Source organism: Dreissena polymorpha, chromosome 4 (assembly GCF_020536995.1).
Source record: "Dreissena polymorpha isolate Duluth1 chromosome 4, UMN_Dpol_1.0, whole genome shotgun sequence".
Classification (NCBI taxonomy): Eukaryota; Metazoa; Mollusca; class Bivalvia; order Myida; family Dreissenidae; genus Dreissena; species Dreissena polymorpha.
The window spans coordinates 42,263,325-42,285,518 of record NC_068358.1 but is presented as its reverse complement, the minus strand read 5'-3'; the positions used below and the strand labels follow the sequence as shown (position 1 = coordinate 42,285,518).

At 35.0% G+C, this 22,194-nt stretch overlaps 1 protein-coding gene across 2 annotated transcripts in view; it reads left to right on the top strand.

The window, feature by feature from the left end:
• The first annotated feature begins 6,510 nt into the window (after positions 1-6,510).
• Positions 6,511-22,194, top strand: part of LOC127879267 (40S ribosomal protein S15-like) — a 38,037-nt gene continuing 22,353 nt past the window's right edge. The window contains exons 1-2 of one of the 2 annotated variants that reach the window (XM_052426037.1): positions 6,511-6,590; positions 6,789-6,874. In XM_052426037.1, the coding sequence (XP_052281997.1) occupies positions 6,588-6,590; positions 6,789-6,874 (89 nt within the window). In that variant the 5' untranslated portion in view covers positions 6,511-6,587. Of the gene's footprint in view, positions 6,591-6,779; positions 6,875-22,194 lie in introns of those variants that run through there. The other variant, XM_052426036.1, reaches the window with a different exon arrangement.

The following is a 22,194-nucleotide window of genomic DNA, read 5'->3' as shown; positions in this document are numbered from 1 at the left end:
ATATAATTATGTCATTCATTTGTCTGCCGACAAGTACATTTACGAAAATATATGACAGACAGTGTTTGTCATAGTGAAGTTATCGCATCATATTTGAAAGTCATGCAAGCCAGATATAATACCATATATTTACAATGATGCCCCAAATGTATAATAAATAGGTTTATAAAATACATGCTATATCAACATCAATCTGTCAGTTGAATTTTATTCGCCACTTGATTCACTCAGCATTCTAGGTTATTTCCCTTGACATATAATGCAAATCCTAAATGAATTGGTTCAATTCAAATTCAACATGTGCGAAAAAGCTTAGTATCGCCTGCATGATAACTTGAAATGATGGAAACGCCAGTTTTCCGTCATCACTTTGTGACTGCTTTCGGGTACTGTTGAATTTTAATCTTTCGTATTATGCAGTATATTACCCATTGACTTTATAATAATAACCTTGCAAAGTCGAGTTTATACCAATAGTGACGTATAATGCCCCCGACGACGCATATCGTAATATTTATCATACAACCGCATTGATATCTGCCTGATATAACTTTGCCTGGTATATTTTTTTATATCATGGTCAACAGGAAGTTCGTATATCAGTCAATTTTTGAAGTTACGTGGGATTTGCAATAAGTCAACAATTTCTATCAACATGAATCAGGCTCAACTAAACAAACTATTTGATACCAAGAACGCACATATTTTAATCTAGTTTAAAGTCATATATCACATAAACGTTTATTTTTTTAAATCACCACAGCCCTCACTACAGAATTTAAATGACGTTATCAATAGGACAATAAATCTTAAATACCGATATAGTAATTGCACTCGCAAGTGTTGCACAGAAAGTCAAGACAAATGATAACATCCTCAACTATTAAAATCAAAGCGCTGAAGGCACTGAATTTGTTCGCTGTTGTATAATCTTAGACGCAACTCAGGTTTCAAAATTATGTAATAGCTTTTTATATCGCAAGTTTGAATTGACCACAACCCATTCAAATTTATAAAGAGTGTGTCTTAAAACACAGGTCGAGATGTGTTGTTGTTTTTTTCAAATCATTGATACAGCTAATCAGTGTGCACAGGCTAATCTTATTTGGCATGCATTAAGACCTGTTTTCCCTGAAGCAGCCAATATGTACAGATTTCAATGATAAACACTATACTGGCCAACGTTGTCTTACAAGCTTTTAAATACACACTATGTACTGTACAAGTAAGAACAGGCAGATGCGGTGGTTAAAGCAGACGCTTTTAGCATTCTGTCGTCTGCTAAATATTACTGGAGTTATCCAAACAGGCAGTCACGGGTTATGGTTCCTAGCGTAGCTAGGGCATACTGATTTGCAAAATTAGGTCTGCATTATTTGTGAGCTAACGCTCACAAATAACAAACGATTTAACACGCTTATGTCAATATTGACACCATCATCAAAATGTCAATTTCAATACACATCTCCAAAATGGCGTCTCCAAACTGTTCGGTGAAGTGTGTTATTCGATTAAATTTGTCGCTGCAGTCCATTTCTGATCTCCAATTCAAGACGTTTATAATTAAAGCGGGTGTACTCTTCCCATTTGAAGTGCAAAAAACTTTTTTTCTCTATATGATGTATAAAATAAGCGATTATTCGTGTCGTCTTTTCGAACGCCGTTCCTACATGTATGTCAACGTGTAAAATCCGGATCAGCAAAATCAGCGGGGATCCGTACATTTTAAATTATAAAAATGGGTTGTTTTAAAGATTTTTAGGAAAATGTGGTATGATAAATAGAAAAACAGGTTACTGTCCCATCGTTTTGTAATATATCAGGCTCAGCACGAATAAAATAACGACTCGGCAAGCCTCGCCGTTATATTATTCTAAGCCTCGCCTGATATATCACAAAACGATGGGACAGTAACCTGTTATTCTCTATATATCGCGTAAATATGAAGTTGTTTTATCGTTCTTTGTTTGGATGTGGGTCATATTACTCGGAATCAACTATTAAGTAATCATTTTTGTGTAATAAAGAATCAGACTCGACAAAACGTGCAATGAGGCAACGATATAATATATTTTAGACATAAAAACAACGAAAACCGAAAAACAATTCAAATACTTATTGAACGTGCTCATTGCGTCATTATTAACACTTTAATCGTCAAACATCATATTCATATCCGTTTAAAATACAGCGTCCTAGTGGTACTATTTTATTATTTCGTTTAAAATGAGTATGATAAACAAAACACGGTTACTGTCCTATAGTTGTATAATATATCAGGCTTAGCACGCCTCGTCGTTCAACCAGATATAATGCACAACGATGCGGCAGAAACCTTTTGATCTCTATGTATATAAATGTCTAAGTTTAAAGTGGGTATAACTTTTGCAACTTTTAACGTAGGATGCAAAACTAGAATATGCATAACACAATACCATAATGATTATTTCATGCAAGATTGAATGTTGAATGTTCGCTTATTTATGCCACAATGTCACCTCTTGAATGGTAAACAATCCACTAAACACGCCAGCATTAAAAACGCTTATTTATTCAAATTGTCGGGATTATGTTGTTTCCGGAGTTTCAATTTTCTTATATGAATATATTGCACCTCAAATACATTTATCCTACTTTATTTGTATTCAGGTCTAAAATGTTCATTAAGCACGCATGTGAATTAGGATTTGTTTATATGAACCGCGGGTTCAAAAATGGACTAAGCGTCCCTTATTTTGACAAATATTGTCGCCGCGCGGTCCAAACAAAACTCAGTTCAATAAACGGCTGCTCTTAATTGTATTTCGTTGTTGACTCTAGCAATTGTTTATAACCGAAAACTTATTTTGTTATCATTTCAAATTATTGTTTACATGTTACATTTTAGTCAGCTTAAAGAAAATATTTCAAACTGTGGATATGTTCTTGATAAGATTTTCCTGTGAGAGTTGAACCTTTTTTTCGATGGGTTTATTGCTAAAATCTTTGATTGAGGAATTGTCGGGGAAGAGAATGAAAATAAAGAGAAGCGCAAAATTACATAATTCATTTAATAAAGTTTACGCCCATGCACTCAAATAATGTCTGGTATATTAATGAACGAATGATTTATCAGCTAGTTTACGTTTATTCCTGCAACCGTTTATTTACATAGGCTATCTATCTAGATCTTCGAATACTGTTGAACTCCCCTTTCGGGTATTATTAACAGATCGCGCTGTCAATGCAAGAAAAAGATTTATACAATATTGTACAATAAAAGTATATACAGTGAGCCGCCAAGGAAAGAAAGTAAGACTGAAACAAAGTTTGAAAGTGTTAGTATATGTATAGACAAGAGTTAAAATCAGGTTAAAAACACACTCTGCTGCAACTTATTGTATGAAACTTGGCCTACTGCCAGCTTGAAGGACTCACGCGTTAGAAGGAGGACAATTTCTGATGGGAGGTTTTTCCATAGTATGCCAGTGCTGGGAAAATTTGAAAATTTATAATAGTTAGCAACTGTGTGAAACTGCCTATACGCTAAAGGATATGTATGGCGAGTCAATTTCCTGGGGCTTTCAAAATATGTGGGGACGGGGACAGCTACTATTTAATAGACAATTTTGTAAAATAATACTCATCTAGCATCAGTCCGTCTGTTCTCTAGAGATATTATACCATGTGACTGTTGCATGTCTGAGTCACTACCATACGTGGAATACCCCGGTAGCTGTTATTTATCCATATGATTGCTCTTCTCCGAACCATTCCGATTGGATTGGTGTTTTGTTAAGTGTATGGCGACCAGACTGGAGACGCGTATTTTACTTGAGGCCTGACAAGACTTTTATAGGCAGTTTCTTTTACTTGTTTGTTTTTAGTTTGGATGTTACGTTTAAGGAAACCAAGTGTTCTATTTGCTGTTGTACATATTCTGTAAATATGAGTGTTGAAAGAAATGTCTTCGGATGAGTCTACTCCTAAGTATTTTTTACTTATTACGGTTTCAATGATATGGCCATGTAATATATAATTATGTCTGATTTTATGTTTGTTTTTACTGGGGTTAAAACGCATTTCCCATTTGGTCTCCCATTGTTCCAAGGTATAAAGATCATGCTGTAATTGATTGCAATCATTTAGGTTGTTGATCAAGAAGTAGACAGCCTTGTCATCAGCAAAGAGACTGACTTGGGATCTTACATGATCTGGTAGGTTGTTTATATGCAGAAGAAATAGAGGGCCTAGGACAGAGCCTTGGGGCACACCAGATGTCACAGGAACTTCACAGATTTCTCGCCTTCCAGAACGGCAACTTGAGTTTGACTTATTAAGAAAGAACGGATCCAGTCAAGGGTACAGCCTCTGATACCATGTTCATGAAGTTTAAAGAGAAGTTAAAAATGGCTGACTTTATCAAATGCCTTGCTAAAATTCAGAAGAATAAGATCTGACTTCTGACCTGCAACAAGGGTTCTCGCAAGGTCATCTACCAGTTTGATGAGTTTTGTTTCGCATGAACGGCGCTCCATACAACCATGTTGATCATACAATATATTGTATCTGGTAAAATGAGCAGAGCTGTTAGATGATATGATATGTTCCAGGGGTTCCGCTGTCGATCGCCATTGGCGCCAAATGGCGCTAATTTTGTTTAAGTGGCTCCAATTTTTTTAAAGTGGCGAATTTCAAAAAATCGGTAAAATCCTATCCGAAAATGTACTGCGAGTCGAAAAGCACGCGACCGAGCATAAGCGGCCAGCGTTTGTCAGTTGTAAATATTGATTTACGACGATGTAAGCGACCTACAGTGTAGAGTGCACTGAAATCACGGCAGCGTGAAAGTGTTACAGTCGGTGTTTTTACTGCTATTGTCAAGTTTTATGGGGGTTATTATCGGATTAACGGTTCATTTATGATAAAGAACACTCAATTATGTAACACTTAGGACAAACTGGCACAAAGATCAATGATTATAACGATATATAAGGTGGTGTTAATTTAAATTGAGATGTTTGTCGTTCAGATGTGTATCATTTTTTTCCCTTTCAGTTTATGTGCATCATATTAGCCAAATGACCAAATGTAACTGTTAAACAATTAGATTTAGATGTTTTATTTTCTGAAATGTAACTGTTAAACAATTAAATTGAGAGGCTTTATTTACTGATGTTTGAATTTTTTTCCCTTCCAGATGATGTGCATTTGTGTGATTGTATGTTTAAATAAATTTTTATAAAAAATGTATGCAGCATACTGTTCCATTGATGTTAACATTATTAGATAAGTTTGGTTATATGTGATTGTTTATCATGTGCAAACCAATGTTTTTATGTATAAATAAAGCTTATTAAGACTTATGAAGTTACTTATTATTATTTATGTATTTACATACTTTTAAAAGTAATAATATAGTCAATGACATTGATGTTGTAAAGTTTCTTAGACGATTGTCATAATTAATAAGGTCGGAATAACTGACAGTTTCGCGCCGCGAAAAAGTGGCGACAACTTTTTTTGGGCCAGTGGAACCCCTGTGTTCAGTAAGTTTGCAAAGAATACAAGTCAGAGTTATAGGACAATAGTTTGATGGATCACTTTGGGGTCCATTTTTATAGAAAGGGGCCATATTTCCCTTTGTCCAATCAGATGGTAAGGTGACAGAATCTATGGACTTTGGGAGAAGAATTTGAAGAATATGAGCTATTTGACAGCGAAGTTCAGCACAACTGGCTTAATGTTGTCAGGACCAGCAACTTTATCAGTTTAAAGGTTTGATAGTAATTTAAGAATACCGTTAAGGCTGGTAGAAATGTCAGGTATTGATGTGTACTTGCTTCTGAGATCAAAGGGGAGATCAGCATCACAAAGTTTGTCTCTGATTTTATGAAGACAATACTGACCAAGAGATAGATGGTTCAGTGAAGTGAAAACAGATTGAAATTGTTGGTTAAGAATGTTTGCTTTTTCAATGTTTTTATATTTAGTGTGCCACTGGATTTTTCATGAAGAAGTGCAGAAATTTTTAATTAGTGAAAATAGTTTTAAGTTGAAAAAGAACTTTGATCCGGGTGGGTGTCATCAATGCCTAAGATGCTCTCCGAGTAATTGGTATAGGCTGGTTTGATTTATTGCCATATTAAATGTTTTAAGGCTAGGTGTGTTTTGGTCAAATTATGCATTCCAGCGTGTTTCAACAGTCTTTTTCTAATGAGTCTTTTAATTATTATGGTTATCCAGTGCAAGGATCTTTTTTTTCTTATGGTTTTTGTTGGAATGAATTTAGAGATACCTTGTTCAATGAGATTTTTAAAACTGACCCATATGTCCTCGACAATCTTAGTTTCTTATCCATTGAGTAGCCTTAATTCCCCAAGCACATGTGATTTCTAATCGGCGATTTTTATTTAGTGCAACGCCGATCCACATAGTGGCCGTTGAATTTTATGCAGAGTAGTTATTTGAATGAATAATCTGAACTGCTCGGAACCAGTAAAATTAGGCGCAGTGGTTTATAACAGTACGTAACCTAATGACTATTGGGTGGTAACCTGTCCGGTGTATAGCAACTTCCTTTTCCGGTTAATAACATTACAATTAAGATGGTAATATCAATATGCTTAACATATCCCTATATATCATGCATGTTTTCGCACAGCACTAAATGGCTTTTAGTCCACTATAAACTTTAAGTCACATTATAAGTAGTTCATGGACAATTTAATGCAAATATTGAATTAAGAGTTCGTTTTCAATATTTTGTGTTCAGTCTTTTGCCATTTGTATCTATATGCATGTTTCAGGCCGAAGACCCGAACAAGAAGAAGCGTACTTTTAGGAAATACACATTTCGAGGTGTAGACCTCGATCAACTCCTGGACATGAAAAGGTTACCGATTTGAATTTTATGAGTCGTTTTAAAAGACTACATTTTTATTGTTTGTCCACTAGCCTGGCAGTACTCCTATAAATATGAGGTCGATTTACATCGACCTCATATCGTTTAACGTTATTTTGCAATAGCATCGTTCCGACATGAATTCATGTCGGAAGCTTTAACGGCATCAAATTCATATAACAGCACAGAATAATCATGCAATAAATTATTAAACATAAAATATAAACATTATTTTACTAATTGCATTAGAAAAATGTTTATACAAACTTACAAGTAATGATAGTCAAGTCCTTAAAACACTACCACTGTTCAAATTCCATATTGTTGCCATATAGCACTGTGTAAATTGAAAGTTGCATAATGTTACCTCATTGGTCGGTTATAAATACATTGTTTTTCAATATATAGTATTCGATTTAGACGAAAATAATAATTTACGTGGAATGTCATAGTAGTTTTCCATTAAAACTTTGATCTTCCTGTGTGTGTTTATGGACGTTATTAATTATGTTATACTTATTTTTGTATTTCATTAAGAATGAGAACGTGTAGCCCTTTTTGTTAACTGTTTTTAGCAAACGATTCGCGGCTTAATAAGACACGGAAAATAGTTAAAGCGACACTTTCATTTTAAGGTTTAATGTGAACAATATTAAATGAAACCTTTTTTGGTATTAATATATTTTATTGACATGTTAAATTCGATACTTGAAAAGGCGTTTAGTCTTTAAAAATATGTCGCTGATATTGTTAATTTCAATAACTGTTAATATGCTTAATGTTGTATAAGAAATTGAATAGTTTCACTAAGTTGTATTCCCGCCTAAAATCCGATATCGTAAAACGCGCAACGGTTAAGAATAAGGTCTGAATAAGTTTAAGTATTCAGATCTGAATATCAGCAGCTGTGCCAGCTGGGAAGCCCCGTTTTGGCTTTAACAACCGCAAGCGAAACAACATACTTTTTTAAGTCTTGCACTTAGACTCCATGATCACAAGTATAGGTCCCTGCTGTGGCGTATGACACCATAGTGTTATTTAGTATTGGTCGGCACAGTATCTGATCATAACGAGACAATTGGTTTGTGCTGAACACAGGGGCAATAAAACCACAGATCTATCAATAAACAAGATTATTGAGATATCTTTTATTGAACACCGCGATAAAAATGTTCAAACCACGGACTCTAGATTACACGGATAAGAAACATGGCAACATTCTCATAATCATCACTGCTATATGTGTAATCACCTAACAATTCGTCTAAAAATAATTTATATATTTGAGTTGAAGACGATGTACTGTTGTATAAGTCTGAATTAACTATCTGTCTGCCTGTCTAAATCCAAGCCGTCATCGTCCCAGTGAAAAAAATCTGATTTTGAATAGTTGGACATGATGCCCTGATGTCAAAATACGAAATGACCCGCGTAACACCGACGTGATTTTCAAGAATCTTTAATAAATTGATAATTTATGGTAAATAACATTTCATATAATTATACATAATTCCCTCGTTGATAATTAACAGCAAACGATGAATGTTTTTGACACCCATTTTATTTCAAGTATGCATGCAAAGCCGAATAAAATCGAGAGGGTCCGCTATATACGCTGTTTCATCATAAATTTAACACCCTTTCTGTGTTATAAACAAGAGCTGAAATCGTTAATTTATTAAGATTTATTTATAATAAGCTTTATTGATATGTTTCGTGAACAAAATACTACAATATATTCCATAAAAAAAATATAATAATCATGGCAAAGGAAATTCAATGGCCGGTTTCTAAACAAAAGCATAATCGCCAAGACCGTAGCATCAGTTCAGTGCGTTAGGAACGCGCGCTACTTTCTTCCGCCTTCATTCCTTAATTACTTTCGTTTTTAAACAATTTTTTTTCTATCGTATACAGAATTCTATTCTTCTAAGCAAGATGTAATTTTTAAAACTGAACTCCAAATATAAACGCTACAAATTGGTATTAAGTACGAACATGTCAACCGTAAATCTAGATTCTAAAACTCCAAAACGGTATGATATTTGCAAAAGTTAAAGTTATAACTCGCCGGGCTGTCGAAATCAGAAGAACGCTACAAATTGGTATTAAGTACGAACATGTCAACCGTAAATCTAGATTCTAAAACTCCAAAACGGTATATTTGCAAAAGTTAAAGTTATAACTCGCCGGGCTGTCGAAATCAGAAGAAAAACTTAATATATTTATATATCTGTTTACTACGTAACGTAAGCTTTCTAAATGATATATAATTTGTCAAAATCGGCTGAGAAATGAAACTATAATTCAACAAAAGACGTGAGTGGGTACATCAAAATGTATAACCTCGGCGCTTCGCTGTACGCTAATTGTACAAGATCGATAGCCACAATACGGTACAACGCGCGTTGGTAAAACATAAAATGTGTATTTCTTGAGTTTATCTCGCTATAAATCCATTAATAACAACGGGAATATACTAAAACGTATATTTTTTGAAAGAGGAATTAATAAGCAACAAGATAACGTATAAACCAATAAAATCGGATGAATAGTTTTTGCATAAGATTGAATTTACTACAGTAAGGGTCATATACTCGATTCATCTCCTAACAATATACACTCCGTGATACAACTGGTAGTTTTAACACACACATATAGGTTCCATTTAATTAAAGAGTACAGAAAGCTAAAAAGTGATGTGGTTTGTTGTACAACAACAATTGGTTATGTGTAACCTATTCAAAAAATAATTTCGTTCAAGATAATTCAATGTAATTCTATAAACGACAAACACATTTCGTGTGTTGTGTATGTTTATTTTTAAAAATGTACATAAGTGGTTTAAAAGCACAATTTTTACACATTTAAGAGGTAATCGCACACATTTATCTCTAATAATGATAATTTTATGCATTAGCAAAGAGTTAACGAGAAAAACTGAAGTTTAAAGTGAACTCAATTTGCTATAGGAAAACGACGGTAGCCGTTTAGACGTAAGCGGGGTAGCTTACGTCTAATTATTTGGACTAGCCTGGCAGGACACCCAAGTTTTCTAAATGAGGTTGCCCTGGCTTGGCTTTAAATCCATGTTCTGGTTTTTTGGGCTAGTCCATATTAAAGTACTCCCAGAGCCTTTGATAATTTTTGCAATGGTGGCTCTGGGAGACCATATTCACCCCTTAATAAACTCGAGCGCAAATCTGTGCACAGATTTCGTGTGCATCACTTAACAGATGTCGTTCGTTACCAATTAAGGAAAGCGATTAAGGTTCATGGGGGGGGATAAAATTCATTAAAACTTTGCTTTGGTTTTTCTTCATTGAATGTGGTACAATATGGTCAAACTATGTATCATTTTTAAGCTAAAGACGGATGATATAACAGGGATTTCAATAGACGCAGAATCCTGCATTTTGACACGAGCAAATTAAAAATGACTCATTTTCGACGCAACCCTTTTTTCAGCTGTGCGTCATCTTGACGCGTCGAAAATTTGACCCGTGCGTCAGTCAGTTAACATCTCGAGTTCCATGGTAATAAATCCAGCTGTGCTCCTAATTGAAATTAATTAACCGAGTTTCAAATACTGAAACATTATACGATTTTTTATATGTGTTTAATTGTAATATATTGATAAAATATGTTACAATAACACAAAATAGGCCAGAAAAATTATACATTAAAGCTGAATTTCATAAAATGCAGCAAAGACAAATTAGTGCCCCGAGCCGATAGTGACGTACATATTTTCCTACAATAACCGAAGCATTCGTCTTTGTATTAGGATCGGAGATAGTGTTCGTGTGTCGTATGAATAGATATTGTTGCAGAATTTCAAATAAACCGTTAAACTAAGTTTAGATGCACATCGTACATGTATGGTATACATGCTGGCGAATTCGGCTGTACAGCAGTTTTCAATTTAGAATTAAATATCTGGCTTATTTCGCATTTTTCGACACATGTTCTTCTTAACTTTTATTTTAATTTATATTGAAATATATATATCAGTGCCTTCCCCAGGAATTTGTTAAGGCGCCCCGGGGGTGGGTTCGGGAGGGGTGTCCCCTCACGACGTAGTTTTTTTTTAATTTATCGTGTCAATCCACGTTCTGTGGTGCGTTATAACTCAAAGAAAAACAGCGTCAAAAGACGTCATTTGGTGCGCTATGTCTCGTCAAAACAAGAGCACCGCCTTGCGGGTGCAGACCGCTCATCTATTTTCTTTTTAAAGGTGAAGGAACTCTCATTTTCAATCACAAAGAAGGAGGGGTGGAGTGAAGAGGGGTGTATAGTGTGGGGGTGTGGACATGGGGGGGGATTCTTGGGTGCGATGGTTGGACGGTATTTCAAACATAAAATAATAAAAATAAATATTTGTGTTTTTTAACCGTTTAAAAAAAAGAAAATGGGGGGGGTGAGGTGGGGGGGGGGGTATAGTGTGAGGGTGAGGTGGTAATTTGTGAGATGATCTTAAAGAAAAAAATTAGGGGGGGGGTATTTGGGTGGGGGAGGAGGGGTGGGAGGGGATTCTTGGGTGCGATGGTTGGACGGTATTTCAAACATAAAATAATAAAAATAAATAGTTGCGTTTTTTAACCGTTTAAAAAAAAATGTGGGGTGGGGGGGGGTATATTGTGAGGGTGTGGTTTGAAGTTTGAAAGCAATGGCCTTGATACTTAAGAAGTAAAGTGGATCGAAACACAAAATTTAACCATATATTCAAAGTTACTAAGTCAAAAAAGGGCCATAATTCCGTAAAAAATGACATCCAGAGTTATGCAACTTGTCCTTTTACTGTACCCTTATGATAGTTAATAAGTGTTGCAAGTATGAAAGCAATAGCTTTGATACTGTAGGAATAAAGTGGACCTAAACACAAAACTTAACCAAAGTTTCAATTTTCTAAGTATAAAACGGGCACATAATTCTGTCAAAATGCCAGTCAGAGTTACATTACTTTGCCTGCACAGTCCCCTTATAATAGTTAGTAAGTGTTGCAAGTATGAAAGCAATAGCTTTGATACTTAAGGAATAAAATGGACCTAAACACAAAACTTAACCAAAATTTTCAATTTTCTAAGTATAAAAAGGGCACATAATTCTGTCAAAATGCACGCCAGAGTTATCTAACTTTGCCTGCCCAGTCTCCTCATGATAGTAAGTAAGTGTACCAAGTTTAAATGCAATAGCATTGATACTTTCTGAAAAAAGCGGACCTAAACGCAAAACTTAACCGGACGCAGACGCCGACGCCAAGGTGATGACAATAGCTCATAATTTTTTTTCAAAAAATAGATGAGCTAAAAATCCCCCAGTCATTTAAAAATACATTTTTTTTTATATTTTTTAATTGTTTTAAAACTTTTCCGCACAGATAGTAAAATCCCGACTCGAACGATTCCCCAATACATCCGTTTCAACCCGACTCTATTACTGTATACCGGTACTTACTATTTTTCAAGTTTCTATTTATTACCCGATAATCCCGTTTATTCCGTTTTTATCAATCTCTTTCTGGTAAATATTTACGATAAAAGCTTTCAGTTATTTCTTTAACACAAACCTTGCCATTTTTTAAGTGACTATTTATAGATTTGATGAAATATTGCCTCTGAATATGCGTCAATCCCCTGGCCTATTGTGGGCTTGTTAAAACGCTCAATACACGCCATTTGTATGCAATAGACGCGACGTTGTACATGCTGCATAATTTTCGCGCTCTTTTTAATTGAGAAAAAGATTCGACACAAAATAAATTTGCACTGCTAATTTGAAGCAAAAATATTTAAAGTTGCGGTAACATTTTCATTCGGAAGTGTGTTTCGGATTAAAAACGCGTGAACATCGATTTACGGTAATGGGTTCCGGATTACAAATTTAATTATTCCCATTTGAGATTTCAACAAATATTAACCGTTGCGTTATAAATTCAACGATAATTTGTTTACACACTTTACGAGTCGAATAAATGTTTTGACGGAATTATGCATGAAATTCACGTTGTCCACGAGGATCACGGCCGGTTGCCATCATCAGTCTTCTAACTATCGATTAGCCATCATCAGTCTTCTAACTATCGATTAACGGACGAAACATTTACAAGTGTGCGTAATTAATTCAACGAAAATGTGTTAAAGCGCATAACGTGTCGAATAAATGTCAGAAAAACGAGGTGAATCAGTTCTATAAATGGACATGTTGAAATATACATGTACTGGAATTAAATAAATTGTTATCACATAATTGTAACCGCTATAATAATTAATTGTTTACCACTTGCAATTAATTTCTCGTGTTAATTATGAGTCATAGGTAACACTTGTTTACAGTAAAAAGGTGTGATGATGATGCCCGAAACCGTCTTTAATGTTCTGTACTGTACTAATTACTGGTTTTATATTACTCAAATGGTACAACTACTTGCTAATCAAGCTGCGATAAACTCTTACTTCATGCCCGACGTCAATCAAAAATAATTGTTGATAGTTAACCCCGCCCTCATAAGCATTCGCGTAACCGATTGGACGATGAACTTCACAGTTTGACGACTGGAAAGCTACCAGATACATCCTTGTCAGCATTTAAATGACCGTGTAATGTGGCTAGAATAATCGATACGCGCGTCATGCTATTCTCTTATTAGTGGATTATCCATTACCCCGTGTGGTGTTTATTGCGATTACTTGTGAAAGTAGGTACCGAGTGCTCTTTTAAAACAGGGAATATTGATACACTGATAGGGAAACCTTGATTTTTTTGATTTTTTGGACAATCTCCACTTTCTTTTACTGAAGAATACACTGATCGGAAAATTTCAAGCGCCCCGGGGACTCTGATTTCGAAATTCAAGCGCCCCGGCAAGGGGCGCTTAATGGCCTGGGGAAGACCCTGATATATAATAAGTTTTTTACACAGTTTATATAAATTCATAAATATTTCACTAAATCGTATATACCCGTTTTAACACCTGCTAATTAGTTTGCATTGTCAATTAATAATTGGATTAAAGGAGCGACTGTTAATCGATAATCCCATATATGCCCCGATTTATATTTTTAAAACCAAATTATGGGTGGGTAATATAGACGATAAGAGTCATAAACACAAACGTTTGAAATTTTCGAAAGTGTCAAATGAATTTCGGCATATTGTTCTATTTAAAGATATGATGAAATAAGCTCCCAATCAGGACCGTTGTATTGCAACATGCGTAAATCACCTGACACGGTTTGCATGCGTCGTGTACAGCTATTTGAGGTTACAAATTCTACATTAAATAAATGAATTTCTTTGTCCAGATAAAATGCGCGCGAAAATAAATTGGCGTGGGTGTATTTATTTTTAAATAAAAATTTCGTAGCGGAACATTTAACATTGAGAACATTTAATTTCCATTAAACGTTTCGTTGTGAATTTCGACTTAAGTACCGGGGTATCTCGCGAATTATTTGGCATTGACATTTCCTCTAAATAAAATATAATGTAAACACGCTGTATCATTACCGCTGTATTAGTTCCTTCATTATTCAAACAATTATATATTGTATACTGACTGCAAACAAGTGTCGTAACATACGGATGCAATACATAAGTTTGGACAGTACTTAAAGTCGGACACAAGTTAATAAATGATTTAATACTCTCTTGATTTCTTTGAAACTCGGTATTTGTTGTTAAAAAGGACAAATGCAATGATTAACACCATAATAGTCAATAGTATTGATCATCTAAACGCTTTATTTACGTTTCCGACTTTACGTACTGTCAGAATTTAAGTACGCATACATGTGCACATACATGTAATATCTACATGTAGTATATGATTTTCTTTGGTACATTTACATTTAAGTACACGGTGCCTGTACTGTAACATTAATTAACGATATTGACTGTGTACATCAGACTACTTGCTGTTTTATGTATATGTATGTATGCATATTATTTATATGTTAATGAAGAAATAAAATAAAGATGAAAACCTGCCTCTTTTTGTAGGAAAATTTTATGGGCTACCAAATATTTTTATTGGTAGCCCAGTGGGCTACCTGAAAAATAAGACATTTGTCGGACACTGTTATCTCTTCCAATACACATGTCACTGTCTAAATAGTGCGTGCCCACTAACTGGGTAATTAGCAGCAGTGATTACGTGATAATTGATTGACCATCCGATAATTGCAGGGTTTTTTGCAGACTTCAGACGGCACAGTTAAAGAAAGTCGGCAAAATTAATAGAAGTAAAAACCATATTGATCAAAGGTCTACTAAGTACGTACCAGATCCAGTAGAAGATCTAAGTCAAGCAAGTTTTGTCAGTTGTTAATCCACCGATAATTACGAGTAACAACCATCTAATATAAACTGGAATCACAGTTAATTTTTTATACTTACAAGAAATAATACTACACATAAACATTGAGAAAACACATTTTCTCGATTAGATATCAATTATCCAAGTAGAATGAAATTGCTGCGTCATGACCTTCGACATTGGAAATGGCGGACTTAACATTCAACCCTCGTTCAATTCAAAGCTGGCGATTCAAATTGCAATCAATGGCGATTCAATAATGGAGACAGGGGGGTTTTTTTACTAAGAAAGTGACGCCGATATTCAGCGTCTTCCCCTACCAGAATTTTTCCCCCAAAACTACCATTTCCCCTCCAAAAATATAATTTTTCACCAAAATATAATATTTTTCCCTCAAAGAAATGTTGTTTTTTTCTTTTGGCAAGTCGACACTTATCCAATTTGTACCATGTACAACGATCTCGCTCTCACTCCCGACGAACACTCAAATCTGGGAATCCCAGTGATTCTATATATAGCTCTTAAATTACGTCATGGAAACCGGGCAACTAATCGTATTAATGATGTGACTATTTTACTGGATTCCGGTCTTGCGCAAGAAGGGTGTTTCGTCAATTAATTACCGGAAACCAGTCAAATTTTCATCCGGTTATGTGAAAGCCAAGATATAAACGTTGAAACAGAAAAAATTCTCACAATTGGCGTTCAAACACGAACAAAATAAAATGTTCGGACTCGGAAAATATTAATTGCGTTGACACATTTTTTAAGAATGAATCATCGAAAACCGTTGAAACCCGGCAGGATTCGGAGGTACATGTAATCAACATCGATTAATACTGTCGGATTATTGTGAAAGTAGACGATCAGCAGCTGCCGCACTTTTCCCTTCCAATACTGTAGCAGATCTTGATCATCAACCCATTCATCATGAAATTGAAATCACAATATTGACATCGTTCCCCGGCCCCAGTTGAAAACATTTCCCATTATTAGATCTACCCCTGCAACTTTATTTAGGACTTTGACTTTAATATCATACTTGTTCATGTGTTTAAGAACAAAAAGGTGAGAGACATGCCTCGTTTTCTAAAAAACACCTGAAGTCTGTAGGCGAGTTATAGACATTGAAATGAACAGTTTTTTATTTTTTCCCCAAATATGTCCCTTTCGCGCTCGATTTTCCCCTTTTACCCAGCGTCCAGCGTCTTCCCCTTTTTCTAAAAAAAAACCCTGGGAGAAAGCATTAACTGGATTTATCAAACATTTGATAAGGTTTGTTAAACCCTATAACAACAAGAAAAATTTGGATTATTAAAGTAAAACTACTACAGGTAAGGAGGCATTCCAAAGTGTACATATTTCGTACATGTATATAGTATTCGGATAAACAGTAATAGATATACTAGATGTTCCATGCATTTACTGATTTAGATTGTGTTTTGTTAGAAAAGCTATCATAGGGATGATGATAATATAATGACGATAAATATGTGATGAAAAGGTGCTACCGGTACATATCTTAAATTATTTAAATGTGTTAAAAGACTTAAATGTGTAATAAGGAAGTATATTTAATGTACCAATTCATTAAAATATGTTGTGTTATGTATCATGGTATTGTTATTTAATAAAGCAGTATTACTTTTTAAGATATTGTGTTTCTCTTAGAGCATATTTTTATCTAAAAAATTGAATAATACAGACAAAAACACAATTAACCCGCTTCAAAATTGACCCCACCATTTTTCAATTTGACTCTTCAAAATTTCAGTCCAGGGGTCATTGACTTCTGGTTTTTAAAATCTATTGAAATCCCTGGAATAACATAAACACATTTTTGACATTCAATATTTGTATGCTTTATTCATATTTATGCCCCCCTTCGAAGAAGAGGGGGTATATTGCTTTGCTCATGTCGGTCGGTCGGTCTGTCCACCAGGTGGTTTGGCCAAAAAAAAAAATAGTCTTGGTTCAGGGAACCCGACCGACCCTATTTTTTGCCCCCGACCCTAACGATTTTTTGGTCCATGGAAAAAAATCTGATGGCGAAAATGCTAAAATCTCGTAAAATTTCATTGAAAACAGCCACCATTTAAACCTGGATTGGTTTTCTATATTTTTCTCTTTGTTTCAATGAAAGTGTTCGCAATTTGAACAGTGAACAAAAACTTGTCTGCACCTGTATACGAGACATTGCTTGACCTTATTGTTATTGAAGTGCGCATGCTAGCTGGCCAATCAACATTGAGCTCGCTTACACATGAAATAACGTTGTTGAATGAAATGTAAAAATGGGTGGAGCTATGGAGTAATATTTGGTAATTCATGCGCAGACACTGTGCACTTTGAATACACAGTTAAAATTGTCGTCTCTAAACAAAATAGCGGCCGGTCGCAAATGTCGTATTATTAAAGATTAAAAATGAAAAGAAGCGTGACAATAATTTAATTATTTCCAAGCTGTCTATTGATCTGAATTTAAAAGTGATAATTAAATAATTAGTTCTATATCGATGATGTTACAACTTTCTGTCAATTTCCGATCAAATGAAAAGATGATAATTAATTAATTTGTTTGTTTTACTCGCACACTATGCTAACTGACAGCAGCGTATTTTAATCAAGTGAAAATGTGAAAAACACGCGCGGTTTAATTGTAATTAAAGTTTCGTATTTTTAACACATAGGAAGAGTCATTCATCTAGTCTACTATAAAAATGGAATTAACCACTTTGTCTCTACAGTCGCTAACATGGCGTCTTTAACCTTAAAGCGTCGTTGGACGAAAAAGAGTCATAAAAAAAAATAAATTAAAACACAAAACACTAGAGCATTCCAAGAGTCATGGAAACTTGACAACAATTGGCTTCGCTTTGATAATGAATCAAAATCAATGTACTGTGACGCCCTTAGCCTGTACAAACCAATAGCAACATTCAAATTTATGTACACTGCTCACTTCCTGTGCGATGCGCTCAAACCCATTGCCATTTTATAAAAAAATGTACCAGAAGAAAGACTTGTGCTATTCTGAGGTTACCCTCCTTTTGACAGCCACTATTCAGACTCTTGAGCACCTGTCGGAGACTAGGTCAGGTCTCATGATGAAAAAAATTCTGAAGGTCACACCCCAAACACCAGAGACTGATAAAGATGGCTTGTTCACTTTTGAATATGAAGGTCACACTATTACAGACAGACAAACAAAAAATGGTTGGCTCAAAGAAATTTTGGGCCAGCGCTAGCCCTGAAGAAGTGCATAAAGAGCTAGGAATATTGAATAATATACAACGACTAAATACCACATGTGCAATGTTAATCATTTGGTCAGTGTTTAAACAATCATGGGTGCATTAACTGACCCTTTTTCACCCTGAAATCAGTCGACTGGTAAAAAAAAAAAAAAAAAAAAAAAAAAAACCTACCTACCCTCCTACATTTTTCTGGCCATGTTCCCTGAACCAAGACTATTTTTTTATTTGGCCTTTCCAGATGATAACTCAAGAACGCTTGGGGCTAGGATGATGAAACTTCATAGGTACATTGATCATGAATCGCAGATGACCCCTATAGATTTTGAGGTCAAGGTCACAGGTGAAGGTCACAGTTACTGGAAATAGGCATTTTAAGGATTTAGCATGGTTCAAACAAGGGAAACAACTACCGTTTATGCATGTTCTTTTTATTACAGCATTTGCCTCCCTTTAATTCATTTAAAATCTCATTTTACAGCAGAGATTCCAAATCTGACCTGTAAATGAGCCCCATATTTACTGCCAGTGCTAGGTTACCTTTTCCCATTTGATCATTCTTAAGTATTGGTATTGTAATGCTACTGCTACTGCTACTACTACTACTACTACTACTACTACTACTACTACTACTACTACTACTACTACTACTTCTACTACTACTACATACTACTACTACTACTACTACTACTACTACTTCTACTACTTCTTCTACTACTACTACTACTACTACTACTACTACTACAACTACTACCACTACTACCACTACTACTACTACTACTATTTCTACAACAACAACTACTACTACTACAGGGCCCTCACACTACTTTGGGGGAAGGGGTCCGCAGCCCTTAGGAGGGGGAATTTTCGCGGCGTTTCCCTTTTTGGGGGAATTTTTTACTTACTCTCTCATTATTTCATTTGTACATGTTTGCACTATATTCATTGCATGTTTCATAATTTAGTATGTTTGAAAAGATTAAATTGAAATAGAATTAAGATAAAATAATCATGAGACACATCTTTCTATTAAAAAAAAATATATTTTTTTTTTTTTTTTAGGGGGAATTTTTCCCCCCAAAAGTATACTTTTCAGGTGGGGGACTGCCGCCGAAATTCCGCGGCAGATTTGATAGATTGAGGGCCCTGTACTACTTCTACTACAACAACAACAACTTCTACTACAACTGCTACTGCTATTGCAGGCTTTTTCCGCCCTATGCCACGGGTCCGAAATTCGGCCCCAATGCAAGTCTGGTTGTTTTTTCCCAGTTGAAAGAAAAATTTCCCAATTCCAAAAAAAAAAAAAATTTTTTTTTTTTTTTTTTACCTTAAAATATTTAAGTTAACTTGATCCGGTGTAGAAAATAGAAAGTGTTGCATAATTAAATTATCTGTTGCCTTGAATTTGTTTTAAAAACTGTAAAATATGTGAATGATTATTTAAGACTTTCCTTATTTTCCTCAAAATCCAGCGCTTCGCGCGATTTTTTCACCTCGAAAAAGGCCAGGCCTTTTCCCCAAATTCAGATTGAAAAACCTGCACTTATCTCACATGTTCAATATGCTGTGTAAAATTTTAATAATAAGTTATCAAAATAGTCGTTATTTACCAGTTAACGGCTTCTTTGAAATATAAGAAACACTAATTCATGCGATAATTTTTCCCAATTGAGCCAATTTTGCGAATAATTTTTTTCCCAAAATGGAGGTTTTCACGACGCGAAATTCCAGTGTGGCGTGTTCCCAAAATGGAGCGGGAAAAGCCTGTATTGCTGCTGCTACTACTACCACCACCACCACCGTTCACAGTGACAAAAAACGTATTCACACAATGGCTGCTACTACAACTTATAGCCCATATAGGGGGGCATGCATGTTTTACAAACAGCCCTTGTTTGTATTGTTTTTCTGGAGCCGAAGTGCATCTCACAGAATATCCATCCAACTTCCGTTGTTTTCACTTTGGTTATTTAAAACTCCGTTTAAAAGAATTATTTTTACTTTTAGATTGTTAAAGCGTTGTATTATTATATATTATCAATAGAATAGTACAGTACACTCCACGCGTTTTCCCCAAAAAACGCGCTCCCTCCGCGTTTTTTTTTCTGCTAGCGAGTGTTCACGCGGCGTTGGAAGAGCGAGGTGAACTCGATAAAACGCTCGGCGTTACGCCGCGTTCGCTAATTCCCGCGGCGTGTATTACTTTAGGCTAGTCCGTAAATGCAGACACTTTCCGTTCTTATCAGTGATCGCCGCGCAACGCCGCGTTAGCAGTGTGCTACTGGGCATGCCAAAAATAAAAACATTGTTATAATAAATTGTTTAAATACTGTAGTACATGTATAAAAAAGATAATTGTATAGAAAATTAATTCGTATAAAAATTATGTTTTTTAATTCACAGGTTCGTCTACAATATGAATTAGTCTAATATAATACATTTGACAAATTAATATTTAAATCATAACACATATGACACAAGAATAATGTTCCGTAAAATTTCCAAATGAGAATAATAATTAGTAATCCGAAACACACTACGATTTTTAATTGTTAACACGACGTTTACAAATGCTTCCAATATACAGTCATCATGTATATATTTCCCGACAAAAGCGCGCGAAAATTATGCTGCAGTGTACAAGGTCAAGGTACAATGTATACTCCTGCAAAGCGTGCGTGTATTGATTTTTTTGATACAAACTTTGTAGTGCAGAGAACATTAAATTTTGTTGATTTCGGTTAAAAGTTTCTTTGGTATTTATTAACGAAATTATATCGCGAATAAGTTGATATTTCCTCTAAAATAATTTCAAATCGAACACGCCGAATCTTTATCGTTACGGTATTTTAGTAGAGTAATTATTTTAACACTAATTGTACTGTAAACTGAATAAAGAAGACATCTGGGCGGAACTGGATTTTAAGTGTTTGACGTTATGAAAACACGCAAAGCTTGTCTACTGACCAATTGTGTAGACTGCTGTCTGCGGTGTTTTGACAAAAGGGATTAACATGTGTGAATGTCTCTCTGCCGATTTGGTCCATAATTACTGGTAAACATTGTTTAGAATGTCGACGCAACAAGAATACAACTGTGAATATTAAATGCAATTATCAAGTCAATAGTTACCACCTTTTAGCAATCAATGGAATAACCTACAAACAAAGAGAAAATCAATGCATTAGCGAGCAGAGAATTGGCTTTGTTCCGACAATTAAAACCATTCCTTATGCATTCGTTGAACGTGTTCACTTGAGTAAGTTATGCCTTTAGACAGGAAGCGGCTTTTCTTTGATTACGTCAAACTGTCAATTCACACAGATTTGCGAGATTTTTAGGGTCCTTGGTCATTTGTATACATGTTCAGTATAGAAAATCACCCGCTAACATGAAAACTTTGGATTAAATTATCAAAATAAAAACAATGTTGCAAACTGTGTTTATATTAATTGGTAAGTATTAGTTAAAAGACGACGTTTTGTGTGTCGTAAATCAACGAGTTTTCTATACAACAACAACTACTTCTACAACCACGTCGGGATCGATCTATCTTGGTTGTTTTTTTTAATTGTAAATATTATACTACATGTACATGTATGTTCTTGTAATAAATGTAATTTTATTTGAAAATCAGGAAGTCAAACAAAATTAAATTGATCGTTATCTCGTAAAACGCGGAGTTTCCCCCGCGTTGCCAACGCCGAGGGCCGCCGCGTCGGCTTATCAGTTTTGCC